Source organism: Convolutriloba macropyga, chromosome 7 (genome assembly GCF_964194025.1).
Source record: "Convolutriloba macropyga chromosome 7, txConMacr16.3, whole genome shotgun sequence".
In the NCBI taxonomy this organism is placed as follows: Eukaryota; Metazoa; Xenacoelomorpha; order Acoela; family Convolutidae; genus Convolutriloba; species Convolutriloba macropyga.
Genome location: NC_134474.1, coordinates 16274662 through 16296248, shown reverse-complemented (window position 1 = coordinate 16296248; position 21587 = coordinate 16274662). Strand labels below are relative to the sequence as shown.

Here is a 21587-nt window from a genome sequence, read left to right as displayed (position 1 = left end):
GATAGTAGTCTTGATGAAACTTTATTTACTCCATTGGATGCGAGAGAGGTCCGCGTCGAATCTTATATCTACAATAAAACTGCACAGCCAATCGATCAACCTCAGCCTAACCTTCAACCAAAATGGATGCCCCAAATACACCAAATCCCAATGAAATATCCATTGAGAAAACTCCAACTACGATTTCAAGCTCTGACAGCTCACCAAATGAATTCCAAACACCGAAGTCCAAAACACCCAACCCTCTAAACAATGCGCCAACTCCCTCTACACTTCAATCTAGTGTTGCTATTTCGCAAGCAGGACCGAGTAGTTTTATGTTGAGTCCATCACAGATCGCCAGAGAACTAGCAGAACCAGCCGAAAAATCGAAAGTTGCAAAAGTTATCCGAGAAAAGAAGCAGGCTCGTGATCAAGCTCCAGCGCAACCGGTACTAATAACCAAGCCGACAGTACAATAAACAGAAATAAGGCCTACTAGAATACCAAATGTCAGCAATACAACATCAAGTTACATAAAAACAGCGAAAACAAACTCAATTCTTCCAATCGAAATAAAATCTAACAAAAGTTGCGAAACATTCAGAATATTGTTCTCAGTATACTACAAATATGGAAAATAAAACCATTCCAAATTGCCTTGCGGGTGTGGCATTACTTAACAGCATGACACTATTCAACACAACAAAATGAGATTAGAATTAATATAAGAAACATGCATGTTAGTTACTGAACAAAAGAAAATTTTCAATAAATTGCCAATTTCCTCAAAGCTCAAAAAAAATAAAAACTTTTAAAACCATGAATTAATTTGGTTGATTTTGTGATTACTTTGATATAAATTGTATGTAACTGTGATATGTACACGAGTTGGGGAAATTTGAGAATTTCGAGATAGAAATTCTGCGGACAGCCATTGCTGCAAGTGAAATTAGCACAGATGGCTGAAGGATGGTGCATCATTCAGGAGGATAGGCTGCTTTGCAGTTCCTCAACACTTTTGAACGGAATTTCCGTTCGTGACGTTCTAAATAAATAAATTTCTCAAAACCATTTCACTTTATCTTAATTAAATTTCTGTAGTCTTTTACCATTTTTTGCATTCTTTTGGCGTAATATTTTTCTCTCTGATTAGGGAAACTGAAGTTTGCTTCCTTTTCTTACTAGGTCAAGACGGATGGCCAACTTTCCTTGACGTAGAAGGAATTTGAACAGTTTGTTCATTCGCAACGATTGCATTTAAATGCTCTGTTAAACCAGTGTTGCGATTTAACTCATAATGCTACACCATTCATCAGCACCACGTACTCCTTGAATTTCTAACAACCGTTTAAAGGGGTTATTGTGTAAATCATTCCCATAGCAACTCAAGGTTTCATAACTGCGTGTCATGTCAGTACTATCAAATCCTTCAAAGCCCAATACTATAGAAGGACCAATAGAACTGCTTAACACGGCATGCGCGCACAGTGCTGGTTGGAACAGAAAAAGTTCTTCATTTGGAATGTAAAATCGAATGGATTGTGAATTTGGAAATTAAGAATGACGTGAAATCTTTCCGTCATTAACAAACTTCATAAAATTATTCACTCCGCGTAATCTCTTCTCTAACAAAACTGAAAATGAACTGCGTTCAGCAATCAAAAATATTTTACTTCCAATTGGCGTATATGAAATTGAATCATTTCCAGCCAGCTTAATATGATCTTCAGTGAACCAAGCATTAAATTGAACAATAGCGTCAAAAGACGAAAAACTAATGTTTGACGGCACTTCAAACGTGACTAAATTTTGAAGAGACAAACTAACGTTATAAGAATCATTAAAACGATTATCAGAACTTTGATTTACTGAGTTTATCCGACTTTCACTATTTGAGAAATCAGATCTGGGAATACTTGAAGGTAAAAAGAAATACAAAACTTGTAGCTAAAAATTCAGCAAAAATATCAATATTGAAAACTTCATTCAGAAATGACTTGTTAACAATAAATAAATTGTGATTAGTAATTGCAACCGGATAAAAAACTCTTCTTTTAAATAACTGGAGTACTCGTTACTCTGGAAATCGTTTGCGACTTTTTTCCACGTTTTAGCTCCATTAACGTCCACGATTGGAACACTCTTCCATCCAAGTCCTTCTAATTATTCTTTTGTGACAAAATCTTCAAAAAACCGCTCTATCTCGACATAGATGTTGTTCGGGCAAGAACGTGTTATAGACATTACTCGACCTTAAATTTAAATTTTCTCATAATAGATCAGAACTTCATTATTCTAATTGTTCTCTGCTTGAAAAAAAATGGATTATGTTACCAAATTATTTTTTACAAAAGATGCCAATAGTTATGTTGCCAAACATCAACAGCACCACCTACAGGCTCAAAGTCACAACGATATTCGAGTTGTCCTGACTCATAGACGATTGTATCGTCCTCAATATATATATCAATTTCTCATGAAAACAACACTTTTTTGTCAGAGGAAACAAACTTTTCCGTACATGGAGACGCCAAGCCAATTTACTCACAGAACAGATATAAATTCGTTACCAAAACTGAAAATGTACTTACTCTTGAAGGATGACTGTAGAAAATTTTATACTTTACGTGATGACGAGAAGAAACTAAAATTCATCACAAACTGCTAAACCCAATACCTTTTCCTAAAATTGAAAAACCTCTGCGCCCCTTTCTGTTGAGTTCAAATTTTGCTAAATTACAGAAAAGCAACTTAAATGTGTAAATTTTCAACTACCTTAAAATCAAAAACAAACAGATTGTTAGCTTTAGGAAACAAAATAATAAAATTTGCTACTAAATAGCTTTACTCAACCTCAAGATATGAAAACTAGACAAATTTTATTATTCAGCCGCTAGCAGAGAATAAAACAAAACTGATCTATCCGGGAGATGTTATTACAAGAAAAACAACCCCGAGAAAAATAATAAAACTGGTAGGCGTTCATCAACACACGCAGTCCGACCACCTGCAGGTAGTACATTTAAGTCCTGCCCCCTTTAAACAATTAAAGAACAAATATGATTTCCTTCAAAAAACTAGTTTTGATACTCATAATCAATGAAAGTTTTGGGAAGTATAAAAATAACGGAACAGAGTTTACCTACCAGAAAAAGCTATTATTAGCAGAACAATTTGTTAATGTTAAATTTCTTGTTCTTTTTCCACAACTAAATGAAAAACTCGACGCGCAGATAATTAACATGACATCACTATTAAACACGTCATGGCACAAATATCAATTCGAATACGACCTTTCAGATCTCAAGACAAACGAATCTGGACTTTGCTTTGACCTATTAGCAAAACACCTGAGTGGTCAAATACAAGCAGCTAAAGAAGATTTGTTTGAAATGAAGAACGAATTAGCAGAGACAATTGGAAAAAACGAAATAGAACAAATGGACTCAACTCATAAACGAAACAAAAGGGGACTCCCAATTCTTGCCTTTGGAGCACTTACAGCAGCAACAGCTGGCGCTGGAATCGCGTGTTCACTTGTATCGATTTTTGGTATGTGTGGCAAATCGAGCGGCAATCGAGAAGACATCGATTTCGCACTAAATCAGTTAGAACAAAACAAACAAGGGTGGATCGAAGTAACGACAAAAGCTAACGACAAATTCCTTATCGTTGGTTCAAAAATGAAAGAAGTGAGGAAAACACAATATCAGATAAATGAAACACAAAGAAATCACACAACAATCTTTAATGACGCCATAAAATTGATTAATGAGAAGACTAGAAAATTAATGGCATGCTCTCAATATTTTTATGCTCGAGACCAAATGTTACAACTAACAACAACACTTGTTAGCTCCTTACTTGCCATCAATAATGAAATCAAAGCTAACCGAGTAGCAACATATTCATACAAACTGAACTTGCTGAATTCTGTAATGGCAATGGTAAACAAAGTTATACCAATGTCATTTTACCGCGTTCTGTATTACTTGAGATTTTCCAGAAGTTACAGTTTCATCAAGTACAAGAAGCTTATCGTCTCACATTTGCGATACCTACACAAAACATTTCAACATACTATGAGACTAAAATACTTACAAATGTTATTGTTGATCCTGCTGGTCTATTATTTAAATTGGCAATACCATTTGCTACAGGGTCAACAGCATTAAATTTGTACCGGGCCACAGCAATACCAATGCCAAAGCGTGGATCTGATGGTTATGCGTCCTAATACGATCTTGAATCGGAATATATCCCAATTGCAGAAACAAATAATCGCACAGCATTTTTGTCTCAACCTGAAATCGACAACTGTGTTGGATCTAGTAGTTTTCAGTATGTATCAACGGTTTCTCCTTGAAAACAGCCGATGATACGTGCCTGGGATCACTCTTAATCGGAAACCCATTTTCAGCGCTTCAGAATTGTAATATTTTAACAGTTAAGCTGCCACTCAAGGAAAAGGCGAAAAACTTAGGAAATGGCAGATGGCTCATTACATCGGCATCCAAAAATTTTGATATGTTTCTAAAGAATTTGACAAAAGTGGATCACTTAAACAAAAACAAAATGCCAGGTTGTCAAGTAAGCTTAATTGAACTGAAATGCGGAACAAAGGTCTCAACTAGCTTCTTAGAAATTCGAGCAGACATTTTTTCTTGTCATAATGAAACAAATGTAAAATTTGATATTGAGTTGGACGATCCATTGAAACACCTCTTTGACAAGCTACCAGACTTGTCTGAATTGCCTCATATATCAACAATGACTAAAGCAAGACAGCAGATAATTGAACAAGTTCAATTGCAGATTGCATCCATCCCTGAATATCATAGAAAATCGATTAACAAACTTGATGAGATCTCTCTACCTATAGTTCTCGAAATGAAGACTATTAAGCGCAGTCTACTGAAGGAATTCAGCTCGTCATGCACCTGGAAAATGTCAATTGGAACTGAAATGGTTTCGTTTTTGATCTCGTTAACACTACATACTGGACTCTCTTACTTCCTTCATAAGCACAGAGCACGCTACGATCTTATCAAGAAGGCGCTAGTTGGCGAATTCAACCAAAAGCTATACTCGTGGTCTCAGTAGATGAGTATCTGTATTTGCGTCTTCACCCACAATCGGAGCTACTATAGAAAAAAATTGTCATTCATGAAGATCATCTAAGTCAGATTTTCAACAAACCTACAGAAGTGAATGCGCCAATGGAACCCAGATCAAATCTGGCACTAATCTGCAAACAAGTCACCATCAACTCGCAGGAAATCAATTAGATTAACGGAAGAGAACAGAAGAATGAAAAAAATTAAATATAAAAAGCTTTATAAAATTGAATCAGCAAACTAATTTAATACTGCATGGTTTAGTTGAAAAATCAATAGGTAGTGATGTGGTTCTCAAATTAAAGAGTCATGGCGCATTTTTATACAAAGTGCACTATTGAAATAGTACCTTTATTTTCTTAATTCTTATTGGATTGAAATGTTGTGAATTTCCTAATCTTTTGAGAATGTGAAACAATGTAATAATTTTATTGGATAATTTTGAAATTAATGTAAAGTAGTTTAATATTAACTCACTCAAAAGAGAGGAGGAATGAATTGAAGTTTGCATGCTGAAGTTTTTATTGGGAAAACTGCTAAAAGAAATTCCACCATCTGAAGTATGCCATACACCTTAAAGAATTGAATAACTTACAAAAATTGATAGAAGTTTTACATAATAAATTTAGGCATTATTATGGTGCTTTTCTTTTTTCTCTGCGATGCGTAAACAAAAAGTGAAAAATTTGACTGCCAAAAAAGCCAGCCTTGAATATATTCCCCCATTTTGGAAAAGGAACAATAAATTATTTCGGAGAAATTTATAAGCTAATTTGATAAAATTCCAGATTTTATCTCAGCGATAAACCATCGGTGATTATCATTGCGAGTTCGTTTGCTAATGGAAATTGAACTATCTTGGCGTTCTACTTTTCTTCTTGTAGCTGAAAACATTTGACTACTTCGGAATTTATGTGCATATAGGCAGTGACATGGCAGCTCCAAGTAGCCTGACTACGCTTTTTGAGGAAGTACCTTCTTTTATTTGATAGTTATAATAAAGAAAAACATGTTTAGACTAGTGTCAATGAATTTCAGAGTAAATGTATTCCTTTTACAATTGACCATGCACATCAAACAGGTGAGAATTTACAGAGAAGTTTAAAATTGACAATTGTATTTTTAAATCAACTTTGCAGTAAGTCTTTGACGTAATCTGAATTATAATGTTAAAGCCATAGCCTTTATGATTTAGGTGATCATCTCCGGATTCAGGTCTTACAAAGACCAGACTAAAATCGAGCCTTTTAGTAAAAAGGCGAATGTCATTGTGGGCAGAAATGGAAGTGGAAAGAGCAATTTTTTCTATGCTATTCAATTTGTGCTGGCGGACGACTTCTCGAACTTGCGTGCTGAACAGCGATTAGCACTGCTGCACGAAGGCACAGGACAACGTATCATTTCAGCTAATGTGGAGATTATTTTTGACAACAGGGTATACACAATCTAATTTTACAAAAAATCAAATAGGTACTATTTGGAGACATTTTTGCAGTAACATGTTTTTCCGTTTAGGATAACCGCTTGCCGATTGAGCAAGAAGAGATCTCCCTTCAGCGAGTTATTGGCGCCAAAAAAGACCAGTACTTCCTGGACAAGAAGAGTATCACCAAAACTGAAGTCCTGAGTCTTTTAGAAGCTGCTGGCTTTTCGCGAAGCAACCCCTACTATATTGTGAAACAGGGCAAAATTAATCAAATGGCAACTGCCCCGGACTCGCAGCGACTGAAACTACTTCAAGAAATTGCTGGAATTAAGGTGTTCGACGAACGAAGGAATGAAAGTGAACAACTTTTGTTTGAGACGCAATTGAAAAGTGAGAAAATTCTTGAAGTCCTGGAACAAATTGAGAGCAGGCTTAAAGCTCTTGATGAGGAAAAAGAAGAGCTTAAGCAATATCAAAAATGGGATAAGGCACAGAGAATGTTAGAATATACGATTCATGACAATGAACTGAAAGAAACGAAACAAAAGCTGGATGACCTCAGTAAGAAGCGTGACGAAAACTCCACTCAGTCGATTGCTTTACAGGATAAATTGACGGAAATTTTGAAACGCGGCAAACAAATTGGCAAAGATGTCCGAGACTTAAAGAATAAGATTTCTTCTATTGTTGATGAGAAAGAAGCCCTATCCAAGGAAAAATCGGGCTTGATCAAACAAAAAGCAAAGCTTGAACTCACTGTCAAAGATCTTCAAGATGATGTTGACAATGAAGGAACTTTGAAAGAGAATCTACAGCTAGAGTTAAGCAACATTAATGATCAGATATCTGAAAAAGAGGAGGAACTGAAACAGTTTGCGCCACAATACGAAGAAGTAAGGCGCAAAGAAGAAAATATTAGCTCTCGTCTTGACTGGCTGGATCAGCGACGTCGGGAGTTGTATGCAAAGCAAGGCAGAGGAACTCAATTTGAGTCAAAGGAGCAACGTGATAAATGGCTGCAGAGAGAAATTAACCAGCTAGAACGAGCAGTTCACGACAAGCATGATCAAATTAGACGATTAAATCAAGATCTTGCGAACGACCGCAATAAGAGCATTGAACTTGAAGGCCAAATTGGTAGATTGAGTCAAGATTTGGAAGAGGTTAAGGTGTCGATGGATAATCAAGATGTAAAGCTGTATGAAATGCGAAAGACGCGAGAAAGTCTGCAGGCAGATCAGAATAATTTATGGCGCGAAGAAGCAGCGTTGCAACAGGCAATGACCGGTTCCAAAGATGAACACTTGAAGAAAGACCAAGCTTTGAGGTCCATCACTGGCAAGAACGTCCAGAGTGGCATTGACAGTGTCAGAAAGGTCCTCGATTATTTCAGAAATAAAAACATTCACCCCGAAGTATTGGATGGCTACTATGGTTGCGTGATTGAGAACTTCAATGTCTCCGCGAAGTTCTTCACGTGTGTGGAAGTCACAGCAGGTGGTTTGATGTTCCACCATGTTGTAACTACTGATCGTGTTGCAACTACAATTTTGGAAGAAATTAACAAATTTAAAATGCCAGGAATCGTGAATTTTATGCCTCTGAACAAGCTTGAAACTAGCCGACCAGTCGAGTTTGAAAGCAAGGACGCTATTCCAATGTTGAAAAAGCTCAATTTTGATGACCAGCTGAGAAAAGTGTATCAGCACATCTTTGGAAAGACTTTGATCTGTCGAGATATGGAAGTTGCAGGAAGGGTTTCAAAAGAACAGGATTGCGACTGCATCACGATGGAGGGTGACCAAACTAGTCGCAGAGGAACTTTGACGGGCGGATTCTACGATCAAAGACAATCGAAACTGGAGCTCCAAAAGGCGAAACGGGAGCTGACTATTGAAATTGAAGAGCAAGAACAGAAGCGGTACGAATTGCAATCTCGAATGAACGAGATTGAACAGCAAATAACGCACGTTTTGAGCGAAATTCAGAAAGGTGAAACAAAGGCTACGAAAAGCCGTGAAATGATGGAACAGTTCAAAGCTGACTTGAGACTGAAGAAGGAACAGCTGAGTAGTATCCAAAAGAGCTATGACCCAAAGGAGAGATCTCTTGCTAGTTTGCAGTCCAGCTTGGACGCAATGAACGCATCTGTCAACTCTTACAAAGTTGAAATGGGAACGGAACTACTCTCGCAGTTGTCTTCGCAGGACCAAAATGAAGTAGCTAACATTGCTACTGAACGCAAAAAACTTACTAGTGATAGCAAAGCTATCGTGTCCGAGCGGTTTAAACTTGAAGGAAAGAAAAATATGATCGAAAATGAACTCGAAAACAATTTGAAGAGGCGTCAGGACCAGCTCATAAACCAATTGCAGGACTTAGGAGGTGTTGAGAAAACTAACCAATTAGATCACGCGAAAACGGACCTGAGCTCCATGGCCGAGCGATTTGACGGAAACAAAAACCGGTTGGATGAAATTGATAACCAACTGGACGAACTGAATGTTGAGTTCGAAACTCATCAAGAAAATTTGGAAGAGAACAAAAATCAGGAGCGCGAAACTCAAGATAAAATTGACCATGAAACCAAGTCGCTTGAGACAATTACTAACAAGCAGAGCTTGCTTGTGAAGCGGAAAGAGGAGTGTATGAAAAAGATCCGCGACCTCGGGTCCCTGCCTAATGACTCATTTGAAAAGTATCAAAAAATGAACAGCAAGCAATTGTACAAAGAATTGAATAAATGCAACACTGAGCTGAAAAAGTATAGCCACGTGAACAAAAAAGCTCTGGAACAATTTGTTAGCTTTTCCGAAGAGAAGGAAAAATTACTGGAACGGAAAGCTGAAGTTGACAGAGGATCGCAAGCGATTCAAGACATGATGGATGCTCTGGATAACCGTAAATACGAAGCGATCCAGTTCACTTTCAAACAAGTGTCCAAATATTTTTCAGAGGTGTTCCAAAAGTTAGTACCAGGAGGTCGAGCACAGCTTGTAATGCGACGAAAGGAAACCGAATCACAGGAAGGCGGCTCACAAGCCCCGGAAACGCCATTAGTTGAACAGTTTTCTGGTGTATCAATTAAGGTATCGTTTTCTGGTAAAGCGGCGGAAACCAGAGAAATGAGCCAGCTTTCTGGAGGGCAAAAATCGTTGGTCGCTTTGACGTTTATATTTGCAATCCAAAAATGCGACCCGGCACCCTTTTATTTGTTTGATGAAATCGACGCAGCTTTAGACCCGGCTCATCGACAATCGGTTGCGAATATGATCAAAGAGCTGTCAAACAACGCGCAGTTTATCATTACTACTTTCCGTCCTGAATTAATTGAGTCGGCTGAGAAGTTTTATGGAGTTATTTTTCGAAACAAAGTGAGCCACGTTGAGACGATTCCGAAAGAGAAAGCCAAGAATTTTGTCGAAGATGATGAAATCCATAGATAATCTCAGAAAAAATTAATCGTTTTTAAGATAGTTTGAGTTTCTGTTTTGACTATTTTACAATGAAACTGCCTCTAGGCTTGTGATATTTTTTGATCTTATTTACCCTTGTTGTGTTAGTTGAGTTTTTAATTTAGCTACTTTTTATACGTTTCTCTTGTTTCTCATTTTAATTGTTTATTTTTTGTCTGCTTCTATCGTGACTTGGACGGCTGACTGATTTTTATTGATAGTGCAATATTTTGTAATTACTGATGGTTTGATTATTCTAATTTTCATTGAATTTAACTTTCTTGTTAGAGCTTTTTGATTACATTAAGGAAATTTGCGTGATCTATTTAACCACAACGTTTTTTGCAGTTAGCTCGTGGATTTAGTACGAATATGATTGAATCTAAATTTCTGTATTTGTGTTTGTCGTATTTGATAGTTACCTGAATGTTCTTTTGCTCGCTTGAGTTATTGATTTTTCGGCGAAAGTAGCTGGTAAAGCACGAAAGCATCAAGTCTGCAAAACTCTCTTAAAGAGAGTTTTACTAAGCTCTTATGGTTCCACGGGGCTGTTAAGGAACACTTGAGGATGCAGATATTCGCTATTTGAAGGGCGATTTTTGGATCCCTCAATTTTTACACCCCTCCCGCTTTTATTCTCGCCTTCTGAAGTTAGCCTCCCTATGCTCAAGATAGCTACAACCAAAGTCAACCTCTTAACTGTTGTTCGGGGCAATTCGTTTCTGTTTTGTTCTTCAATTTTATGTATTGCTTGGGAATTTAATTTTTAAAATAGCAGTTGTGATTGAAGTAATTGACAAGTTTTTTGATGTAGTTGAAAAGAAAACTAGATTAGTTTGTTTCTTTTAGAAAATAAATGCGCAATGTTTTTTGAATTGTCCAGTAATTTTATTTTGAAAAAAAAAGTTTTGGCAAAAAGTTTAACAACAGTTGGACAGCGTGGATAATATGCCAGCAATTTTTGTGCTCCAAATGCGGAAATTTAGTTGTAGCCGGGGAATATTTTCTCACCCTAACTCTGTTTTTCTTCAATTTTATATAAAATTTTTTCGCCACGTGGTCGGAAGTGCTATTTTCATCTTATCTTATTGACTCAACTAAACAGTGGTTTGTGCCTTATTAATATCCGCGGTCAGCCTCTCAACGGCTTTTATTTATGCCCCAATTTGAATTATATTGGGGCATTGTCTTTTTTTAACATCTGTTCGCACATTTTCGTGATTTTTAAAGTCAAATTGGAGTAGTGAGTTTGGTCACGCCGAAACAGGAAATGGAGCGAAAAGGCGAGTGGTTTTGTGGCGTGAAATTTTGTCGCTCTAAATTTTTAAGTAGTGAGAAAACGGTGTTTGAATAAAAGTTCCTTTTTCTCTAGTATTTTTTTAATAGCCGCACAGCGATAGCTGGGGCTATTATTGGCCTTCTCTTGGTTTTTTTTTTATTTCGTCGTCATGATTTTTGTTGCGACCATATGACGTCACAGCCACTTTTTGTTCATTCGTTCATGCAATTTCAACTGAATTGCATGTGTGACGTCATTTTTCGCTCTTAGTGGAGCGAGTTTTTTTGTTCATGCGCGTGATTAAATTTTTGGTCACACTTGACTTACCTCACTCTCAAAAATGACTTCCTCACTTTGAAATTGACTTTTATTTACTTTAATTCAAAGAGATAAGGTCAAATGGGTGTGTGTCACTCTAAATGAAGGTTATTTGAGATCAGCTAATAGAGGCAGCAATAACTTATACAGATTTTTAATCAAAATATAACAGATCAGCCTTCAATGAAAAGACGAATTTTTTTGGTCTGTCTTTCTTACTGTTTTTTTAGACTGCCGGTCTACAAATCTATTGCGGCTATTTTCTGGCAATCTGCCAGCTATGTTTGTTCACATGCGGCAATTTCACTTTGGTTTTTACTTTTTTGTCAAGTTTTTGGATCGGATTTTTTTCTAAATGGTTTTCTCAATCCGTTTTTCTCAATCCATTTTTCAAAGCCCGGTCATTAAGTCCTTGAGAATTAGGTTATCAAAGTTTATTAGAGTGTTCGCTAGCTGACATTGGGGTTAAGCTTATTAGCTTTCAGCTGAGAAGTATAGTTTTAGAATCCAACTAAAACCACGCCAAATTAGAAGACGTTTTGACACAAAAAAAACAATTTGGTAATTTGGTCAATTACTTTTCTTTTTTTTTCTTCTGTTTCAATCCCGATGTGCATCAAGCGCGGCAACGGCGGCTATTTCCGACAATCTGCTGGCTATGTTATAAATCCTTGACTTAGAATATTTACGGCAACCGAAGTTTAATATGCAATTAAAGAAAAAGGATGTAAGAATTTTTGATATAAAGAATCAAATTTGAGTTTTAATTGGGAAATAGTTGTGTCATTTTAGTTTTAATGTATATGTAGGTCAAGAAAGCCACCGAAAACACAGCAGCATTATGGATGCTTTTCTCCCCTCGAGTGTCCTCAAATGGAGCTCTCAGTACTCGTACAGATCATACAGTGAGTGTTTGATTACTGCTACAAACATATTTACGCAAAGCATGGAACGTTGGATTTAGTTTTCTAACAAACTTTTTCTTCTCGATGAACATTTATAAAGAATCAGATTTTTTTTTCTATTTTGCCCCTGCGAAATTATAGTACGAAATATTGTTATATTTATCGTTATACGCTCTATGACCAGCGAAGTTGAGGATATGTAATTATGATCTTAATTTCAGGATCAAGGGGGTTGACTGCATTCATATAGAACTAAATGAGCATGATGTTTTTACTATCTCCTTTTATATGTCTTTTGTATGTTGGTAGATATGGCTGCCCTCTTAAATGGACGAGAATTCTTCCCAGATTACGGAGACAATTGTTCCTCAGCCGTGTTTCGTTACTTCGGAGATCTCAGACGTCATGCAGTCGTTTATGACTCACAACTCAACCAATTGCGTCACAGAACTCACAGAGAGGGCAAGTGTGAAACTATTGCACCTCATTATGATGACTTTGTCATTCTATACTTCGAACAGTAATGCACATTGACTTAAGTGTATATTAGTCTAATTTTTTGACGGATCGAGTTGTTAATGGATTTTAACGAGTGAAAACATTTAATAACAAGTCTCCATAAGCAGTAGTTAGTCTATTGTTGTGAATTTTTATGTTTTATTGATTTCTGTGTGTTAAGATAGTAATGCTAGTTATGGAGCATGGGGACTAAGACTAAAACAAAACTAAAATAGAATATTTCCCATCTATTATAAGATTTAACTCCATTCTAATTGGACAAAAATGTAAAAAGTATTAGAAATGCATCGCACGAATAGTTATCATTTGTTTCTAATTGATTCCTGTGAGTTGCAGTGCAATTTGTCATCATAGGACTTGCAAAATTTTTTCAGCTTAGCAGAATATCGGACGCTTCAGAACCTGAATAAATATTAGCAGGAAATCTTATAGTAGCTCATTGTAGAGAAAGAGTTACCATACTAGAAAACTAACCTTTAAAGACTGGAACTAACGTCAAATGTCAATAGCACTATTATTGGTTAATTAATAGCCGCACAGCGATAGCTGGGGATATTATTGTCCTTCTCTTGGTTTTTTTACAATTCAAAGAATTTGAATTGTATTGGGGCGCTGTCTTTTTTTTTTAAGATCTGTTCACACATTTTCATGATTTTTGAAGTCAAATTGGAGTAGTGATTTTGGTCACGCCGAAACAGGAAATGGAGCGAAAAAGCGAGTCGTTTTGCGGCGTGAAATTTTTTCGCTCTAATTTTGAAGTAGAGTGAGAAAACGGTGTTTGAACAAAAATTCGCTTTCTCGCTAGTGGTTTTTTGTTTACATGCGGTAATTTCACTTGGATTTTTACTGTTTTTCCAATTTTTTGATCTGATTTTTTTTCTAAATGGTTCTCCCAATTCACTCATAGTCCGTTCTAGGTCTAGTTTTTTATTTAGTCAATGAAAATTCTTTGAATTGTACGTCAGGACTTGTCCTGCTATGTTTTTTTATTTCGTCATGATTTTTGTTACGACCATATGACGTCACAGCCACTTTTTGTTCATTCGTTCATGCAATTTCAACTGAATTGCATGTGTGGCGTCATTTTTCGCTCTTAGTGGAGCGAGTTTTTTTGTTATTTCGCGTGATTAAATTTTTGGTCACACTTGACTTACCTCACTCTCAAAAATGACTTCCTCAATTTGAAATTGACTTTTATTTACTTTAATTCAAAGAGATAAGGTTAAATGGGTGTGTGTCACTCCAAATGAAGGTTATTTGAGATCAAGTAATAGAGGCAGCAATAACTTATACAGGTTTTTAATCAAAATATAACAGAGCAGCCTTCAAAAAACGAATTTTTTTTGGTCTGTCTTTTTTACTATTTTTTTAGACTGCCTATCTACAAATCTATTGCGGCTATTTTCTGGCAATCTGCCAGCTATGTTTGAAATATTGTTCATCATTCTATGGTATCAATGGAATAAAAAAAATCATGAACATCTGTGAATTTTTTGGAAAGGTTTTCTGTCAAACTTTTCAACAAAATTATTAATTGGTGTTTTATGTTTGTATTACGTTGGGTTTCTGATGACATTTTGGGAAATAAACTTTGAAAGTTTGTAATCATTTAGCAGCAATTTCTCTTAATTGTGCATCACTGACATTGTCAGCGCCATTTCAATCAAAGAGGTAATTTTGTACGAAGTCTACAACCCAGGGTGTCTAACTTCCATATCTGGTGCCTTGATTGACAAACCAGCTCTTATTGAAACAGCTGTCTGGACAGAACTCTGGGACCGAAATATGGCGGCATATATCATTGCCTCCGATGAAATGGGATCTGCAATGTTGCCGCGGTCTCTCAAAACTGACTGTTTCGTCGACATGAGTTTGGACTCGAATAAACGTGTGATAAATTGCCTTTGTCTCGAATTTAACTCGGAAAATATCAATTATTACGCAGAAATTGACTGCATCGAAATTAAAGGTGACAAAATTAGCTTGGAGTTGTACAATCCGAGTGCCATTGAATCTTCAGTTGATAATATAACAAACTCGTTTAACCAAATTTTCCTCTCAGGTACAGCTAATGTTGACGATTGCTCGGATACTTCAATTGACGCTCCTGGGATGCTAAATTTGCCCAGCGAACTACTGTTCCAAATATTCAGTAGTTGCTCACTTATGGATTTGGATTGCCTTTCTTCAACATGCATCCGACTTTACGATTTGGCTAATGATTGCAGTTTGTACAGAAGTCTCGACTTCCGACCATTGTGGAAAACTCTGACTGATAGGCAACTTGAGAAGTTAGCCCAAAAATGCAAAATTCACAAATGGGATCCTAAGTCCATATCGTTTGAATGGTGCTCCAAGATATCGGGTGAAGCTATTGAGACGCTCCTTAAAAGTTGCCCTAATCTCAAGTTTCTCAATTTAGCTAATACAGCACATAGTGCTTTAGCATCCTTAAACTTTGGTTCCGTTTCTAAGTTTTGTCCGAATTTGGAAACTTTGATTCTGCGGTTTAACCACGACGAAAAGGTGTTGGCTTCGGGTAAAAAATTAGCTCCTCTGAAAAGTTTACGAATCTTTTCTCTCGAAAGTGGTTTTATAGAAACTGCTCAAATTCCTTCATTTCGTGACTGGATTTGCAGCAATAAATGTTTAACGTTTCTGTCGTTGGATGCTCTACAGCCGCGATTTAGACCAGAACAGACAAACTTTCTGCTGGATATGCTATCTCGAAATTGCCCAAATCTGGAGTCGTTGAACATCTGTCGCCAGTCCATCGATAATCAAAGTTTCATTCATATGTCAACAATGACTTGTCTGAAATCTTTGGACGTTGGATGGTCGTTCAGACCTGAAATCGGTCCGCTAGAATTTAATAGTGCTATTTGCCAAATGCTCAACAGCAAGCGAGGACATTTTACTACTCTTATTTTTACTGCCTGTCGCGGATTCAACTTAGATTCCCTTTCATGCATAGCAACTACCCAACCCAATTTGCAGTGCTTGGATATTTTAGGCGTTTCATCCTTATTACAAGGGTACACGACCTTAGAAAATGTCTTTAAAAAATGTAAAGACCTCAGATATGTTGACCTTTCGTATGTTAAAGGAATTTCGGATCGGGAAGTAGCAGTTTTAGCGGCGCTGTATACAAAAGTTTTAATCAAGCGAGCGCATACTTGTAAATACGACGAAGATTTTTATCAGAATTTACTCCGCGATCCAAAATATGGCTTGACTGAAACTCATCAATCCTATTAATCCCAAATGTATGTGCGTTTTTTAGAGGTCTAATTATCTGTCTTTTAATTTCCATAATATAGATTTATTAGTGTCCGAAATTGTACATATGTTAGTCAGATTTGTTTAGAACAGAGATAATAGCAAGGCTTACTTAAACAAAAAATTTAGAATAACATTTAAAAACTTAGAACTTATGTTCAAGGCTGTTACATCCGATGGTGATTTAAAAGTTGTCTGTAGCAATTCAAAAATGGCTGTGAGGTATGCCACGCTTCGATCATATTGGTATCAATTGTGATGAGTGATTTCCTCATTCTTGGCTACTCTCACTGTTAATGTAAAATAAGTTTTTCGACGGCTAATGAAAACATAGGTTTTGTTGTCAGATCTCATGCATATGCTAGCCAACCCGCGCTTTGAGCATCTGTTTAACCAATAATTTCCAAATGAGATTCTTGATGAGTTTTTTTTGTTAAGGAGTTTTGGTACCATGAGTTTTTGTTTTGACCTGGTTTATAGAATTCCTTTGGCCAGAAATTTTTCTAGCGTTTTTTAATTGAAGAAAATTTCCATTGTCATATTGTGATAATTATTGACTGGTGTAATGAATTGTGAATCAAAATAATTGAAAAGGTGGCGGAGTCTTCGACAATGTGATTTATTTTTTCTGCCTTTCTTAATGTTCAGCTTCTCTTGATTTTTATTGCAAGTTTCTCTTTGAAATCATTTAAATTTCGGGTGGCGTGCATTGTCGTGTGATATTTAGAGTACGAACTTGAGTATTTTGGTACGGTTTCAAAAAAACAGTTGCAGCAGACCTTGAATCTAAAGATATTTAATTGGACTTGCGTTTTTTAACGGCGTTTTCGAATTTTTTTTATATTGCTCTCAAACAAAGTTTGTTGCAATTCCATTTGTTCTTTGGTCCTTCCACCTAAACAGTCTCTTAAGAATTCAATTCAACCAAAACTTTGCTCCTCCAACGCTTGCTCATTCCAAGTAATTTTTTTTCAGTAGACGGCTGCAATCCATTAAAAGAAACTGAGATTTTCGAATGTCTGGCGTCAATTTGTTACCTGCCAGCCATTTTGATATAGCATTAAGGTCATCCATGTATTCTTGTTTTTAGAAATTACCAAACATATTTGTATCCTCTGCTTAAAGAACATTATACTAGTACAAGGTCATTTATATAATTGAGAAAGAGTAGAGGACCCAGTACTGATCCTTGAAGAACTGCAAACTATTTTTCTTTGTAATGAGTTTCTGTAATGAGTTCCTGAATACTGTTGTCTGTTTTTGAGGTATGACTCTAGCAGATTTTTCGTTTTGCCGCTGAAATCATATCTGGAACATTTGTCTATCAGTATCTCGTGATCAACTCTTTCAAAGGTCTTTGGTAGGTCCGACAACGTACAATGAGACATTGCTTTTCTCTATTAATTTGCAGATTTTCTAGCATGTCGATAATCGCATCTACTGCTGATAGTTTGTTAAGAAAATCAAATTGTATGAAGAGAGTTGATAAGTGTTATTTTAGTTATGTCAATTGGTATGATCAGCTTCTTACTTCGAGTCGCTTCCGGAACTCTTTCTGCCGTGTGTTTCGATTCTGAAACTTCTTTCCCGATTAAGCTCTTATAGCTGTTTTTTGTTTCCTATTTAAAATGGTTCGCCAATGAAAATTCAGAATTCGTTGTGGTAATTTATAACAGGACAAGTTTGAAACATTTTCAAATCCATGTTTTGGTTCGATTCCCTCTCTTCATTGGAGGACTGTTATGTCTTTTAGTTTGTTGGTTAGAGCTCAAAGAACTGCTATGTGAACAAAGAAAATGTTGATTTAGTACCCGAAAGATTCTATTTTTCAGGTTTTTGTTGGAGCAAAGAAAAAGCATTATTGGCAGCAATGCTTGGAAAACAGTTCACGCTCGCCATTTTCAAACCAGAACTAGTTGAAAATACCGCAAATTTACTTAAAGCCCTCTCCTTAGTTCAGAAAAATGACTTCATATTTGCAATCAGTAAGAAATTCCAGTTCAGTCGAGCAGAAGCCGAAAGGTTTTACTCGGTGCACGAGGGCAAATACTTCCACGAACGCCTCATGCAAGCAACGAGTCGAGGACCTGTAATTTGTTCAGCTCTTTTTGCGGACAACGCTATTCAGAAGTGGAGACATCTGATTGGTCCAACGGATGTTGAGAAAGCCCGAATTGAGCGACCTGAATGTCTGCGTGCAATATTTGGAATAACAGAGACGCTGAATTGTTTTCACGGAAGTGACTCAGTAGAAAGTGCAGAGCGGGAATTGGGAATTATATTTCCAGATTTTGACCGGAACGGTTGGGTATCACTGTACGGGGACTTAAAGCAGTCAGGAAGAAAGGGTCAGCTGAGCTTTGACGAAGGCGTCTACGCTCATAAGCTTATCGGTGAAGGATGAAGATGGTTTTCGTCACTGACACTGCCTGAGGTGAGCTATCTTCAACGAAATTATTTGTGCTTTGAAAACGATACTGTTCTGACATCGGTGCAAACTTTTTATACTTTGCTTTGAGCCACTTGTTTCGCAACCACCGCTTTTAAAGTGTAGAATTATTCCCATGAAAGTTTTTTCTAACTAGACGCGGTGTGGGAATTGAATGGTTTAAAAATTTAGCATGGGGATTTGTTGATGTAACAACGCATGTAACAATGCCGCTTAATTTTATTTATGTTCATTTTGATTGGCACCTGTTTAAAAAAAATCGAGTGAGAATTTGGTTAAGGCCTGATTAAAATTAAAACAAGGCGTTTGATCAGCCACTTATAATTTCAATTTTATTTGCGCCAACTTTCTTTTTACTGTGTAACATGGATCAAGTTTAAACTTTACATTGGGGTTTCTGGTAAGCGAACTCAGTCCTGTGGTCTTTTTTATGCAATTTTTTGCTCGACCGATTTTTTTGTCTGGCCCATTTGACTTTTCGTCCTCAAAAACGGGATAAACAAGTAGCGCTCGGAGGGCACCAAGTTCTCTTAGAGACCTAAGCCATACTATACTCTAAGAATGAGATTGACCGAAACTGTTTGAGGAGACACTTTGATGGTATGAAGAGTAGTTTTAATCTTAAATGTCATTATGCCGTTAGTCGGTTGTGTTAATAGTGTTGGAGGTTTCCTCAACATTGGAACTTACTAATAGCTGTCCTCATCTTTTCTGCAGGGTATTATTGCGCTCCTATTTTTACAACTCGAAGAGGAGTATTGTTGCAAGGTATTTTTAATCAACGATTTTTGGAGTATGCAGCAAGTAAAAGTCAATGCGGCATGTGTTTAGGTCAAACGGCTGAACGAATTGAAGAGCAGAGAGATGACAGATTGATTTAGTTCATTCAGCGTTCTTGAGAGAGAGAGAGAGAAAAAGTAGGTCCGAGAAAATTTCCGCTAAGCGAGCGAAATTTGTTAGATTACCTTTGGTTTTTTTCTAAGCAGCTGTTTAGTTTTTGTTCAGGTAAAATTGTTGTTCTAAACCATACTAACCCGTAATTGTTTGTATGCAACCTTGATCTATTTTTGTGACTTCACCGTTTTTGAATGTTTTTACTGGTTTTTGCACTCTTTTTCAAGATTTTGGTGTCCCAGGTAATTTTTTGTTTGAAGTTAGTATACATGTGGTTTTTCATGCCCTTTTAATTTTATTGCTATTATTTGAGGTTTGTTTCAGGTTGAAGAACTCAGTCCAAATTAAAAAAAATATTTTGCATTGTTTCATCTTAACTAATTAGTTTTTTGGCCATCCGGCGTATTTTTTTATATTCCTTTATTTGACTAGGGTTGGTTGTAAGGTTTTTGTTACTAAGTGAAAATAAAGGTTTGATAACACATATTTTTGTATAATATATAAATCATGTTCAGTTTTGTGTGCTTCTTAGTTCTTTCTTGTGTGGTAGCTCAAATAATAAGCAGGAACTGCTTCTTAGCGTGTTATTGAAAACATCTGTTGAGACAACAATTTTTTGGAGAATATCAGAAAATTTAACAGGTTTATTAGATTTTGTCCTTAGTTTCTTTTTGCTCGGTTGTTCTCCTTTTTCGAGACGTTTCGCTTATGTTTTTAATATGCTCTCCCATCTTCTGACCCCCGCTATATTAGTGGCCTTATTTTTACTTCGCCGAGTGAACAGTTGTTTCGATTTACCTTAGTTCACAGCTTGTTCAACATTTTGCGTGAAATATGTTTACTTCTCAAGTCTATTTTTTTTAATCTCTCAGTTCCGGCTTATTGGTTGCTCAACTAAAAAGCAGGAACTGCTTCTTAAAGCGTGTTGTTGAAAATATCTGTTGTGACAAATTTTTTTGAGAATATTAGAAAATTTAACAGATTTTTTAGATTTGGGCCTTAGTTTCTTTTTTCTCGGTTGTTCTCCTTTTTCGAGATGTATCGCTTATGTTTTTGAATATGCTTCCCATTCTTCTCACCCCCGCTATATTAGTGGCCTTATTTTTACTTCGCCGAGTGAACAGTTGTTTCGATTTACTTTAGTTCACAGCTTGTTCAACATTTTGCGTGAAATTTTTGTTTACTTAAGTCTATTTTCATTAATCTCTCAGTTCCGGCTTATTGGTTGCTCAACTAAAAAGCAGGAACATTTTGCCCGAAATATGTTTACTTCTCTCAAGTCTATTTTCTTTAATCTCTCAGTTCCGGCTTATTGGTTGCTCAACTAAAAAGCAGGAACTGCTTCTTAAAGCGTGTTGTTGAAAACATCTGTTGTGACAACAAATTTTTTGAGAATATTAGAAAATTTAACCGGTTTTTTAGATTTGGTCCTTAGTTTTTTTTCTCGGTTGTTCTCCTTTTTCGAGATGTATCGCTTATGTTTTTGAATATGCTTCCCATTCTTCTCACCCCCGCTGTATTAGTGGCCCTATATTTACTTCGTCGAGTGAACAGTTGATTCGATTTACCTTAGTTCACAGCTTGTTTAACATTTTGCGTGAAAGATTTGTTTACTTCTCCAGTCCATTTTTATTCTTTCAGTTCCTGCTTATTGGTTGCTCAACTAATATGCAGGAACTGCTTCTTAAAGCGTGTTGTTTAAAACATCTGTTGTGACAAGAAATTTTTTGAGAATATTAGAAAGTTTAACAGGTTTTTTAGATTTGGTCCTTATTTTCCTTTTGCTCGGTTGTTCTCCTTTTTCGAGACGTATCGCTTATAATTTTAATATGCTCTCCCATCTTCTCACCCCCGCTATATTAGTGGCCCTATTTTTACTTCGTCGAGTGAACAGTTGTTTCGATTTACCTTAGTTCACAGCTTGTTCAACATTTTGCGTGAAATATTTGTTTACTTCTCCAGTC

General features: G+C 36.4%; 4 protein-coding genes across 6 annotated transcripts in view; all 4 read left to right on the top strand.

Annotated features, from left to right (window-relative positions):
* The first annotated feature begins 6073 nt into the window (after positions 1-6073).
* LOC142342644 (structural maintenance of chromosomes protein 3-like) lies at positions 6074-10267 on the top strand. Its single transcript, XM_075394088.1, has 3 exons — positions 6074-6180; positions 6295-6534; positions 6615-10267. The coding sequence occupies exons 1-3, from the start codon at positions 6109-6111 to the stop codon at positions 9969-9971; spliced, it is 3669 nt and encodes a 1222-aa protein (XP_075250203.1). The 5' UTR covers positions 6074-6108; the 3' UTR covers positions 9972-10267.
* Positions 10268-12241: 1974 nt separating this feature from the next.
* On the top strand, positions 12242-16359 carry LOC142342122 (F-box/LRR-repeat protein 4-like). Of its 2 annotated transcripts, XM_075393321.1 has the most exons (4): positions 12242-12482; positions 12792-13002; positions 14654-14970; positions 15064-16359. In XM_075393321.1, exons 1-4 carry the CDS (start codon positions 12419-12421, stop codon positions 16257-16259), a joined length of 1788 nt encoding a protein of 595 aa, XP_075249436.1. In that variant the 5' UTR covers positions 12242-12418; the 3' UTR covers positions 16260-16359. The 2 variants fall into 2 exon arrangements, with proteins under 2 accessions (XP_075249436.1, XP_075249435.1); XM_075393320.1 differs by having other exon boundaries at positions 12243-12482; positions 14654-16359.
* A 1791-nt stretch (positions 16360-18150) lies between these two features.
* LOC142342959 (nucleoside diphosphate kinase 6-like) lies at positions 18151-18684 on the top strand. Its single transcript, XM_075394639.1, has one exon. It carries the CDS (start codon positions 18151-18153, stop codon positions 18682-18684), a length of 534 nt encoding a protein of 177 aa, XP_075250754.1.
* Positions 18578-21587, top strand: part of LOC142342643 (uncharacterized) — a 32911-nt gene continuing 29901 nt past the window's right edge. The window contains exon 1 of one of the 2 annotated variants that reach the window (XM_075394082.1): positions 18578-18714. The gene's annotated coding sequence lies outside the window, so the exon portion shown is untranslated. Of the gene's footprint in view, positions 18715-19570; positions 19647-21587 lie in introns of those variants that run through there. The other variant, XM_075394087.1, reaches the window with a different exon arrangement.

Excerpts from the sequence above, each read along its gene's own strand:
- LOC142342644 (XM_075394088.1), top strand. The coding sequence starts at position 6,109 with ATGTTTAGACTAGTGTCAATGAATTTCAGAGTAAATGTATTCCTTTTA. Across the intron at positions 6,181-6,294 it reads TGACCATGCACATCAAACAG|GTGATCATCTCCGGATTCAG; the intron begins GTGAGAATTTAC and ends TTTATGATTTAG. Across the intron at positions 6,535-6,614 it reads AGATTATTTTTGACAACAGG|GATAACCGCTTGCCGATTGA; the intron begins GTATACACAATC and ends TTTTCCGTTTAG.
- LOC142342122 (XM_075393320.1), top strand. The coding sequence starts at position 12,419 with ATGGATGCTTTTCTCCCCTCGAGTGTCCTCAAATGGAGCTCTCAGTAC. Across the intron at positions 12,483-12,791 it reads GTACTCGTACAGATCATACA|ATATGGCTGCCCTCTTAAAT; the intron begins GTGAGTGTTTGA and ends GTATGTTGGTAG. Across the intron at positions 13,003-14,653 it reads GTCATTCTATACTTCGAACA|CGCCATTTCAATCAAAGAGG; the intron begins GTAATGCACATT and ends TGACATTGTCAG.
- LOC142342959 (XM_075394639.1), top strand. The coding sequence starts at position 18,151 with ATGCTTGGAAAACAGTTCACGCTCGCCATTTTCAAACCAGAACTAGTT.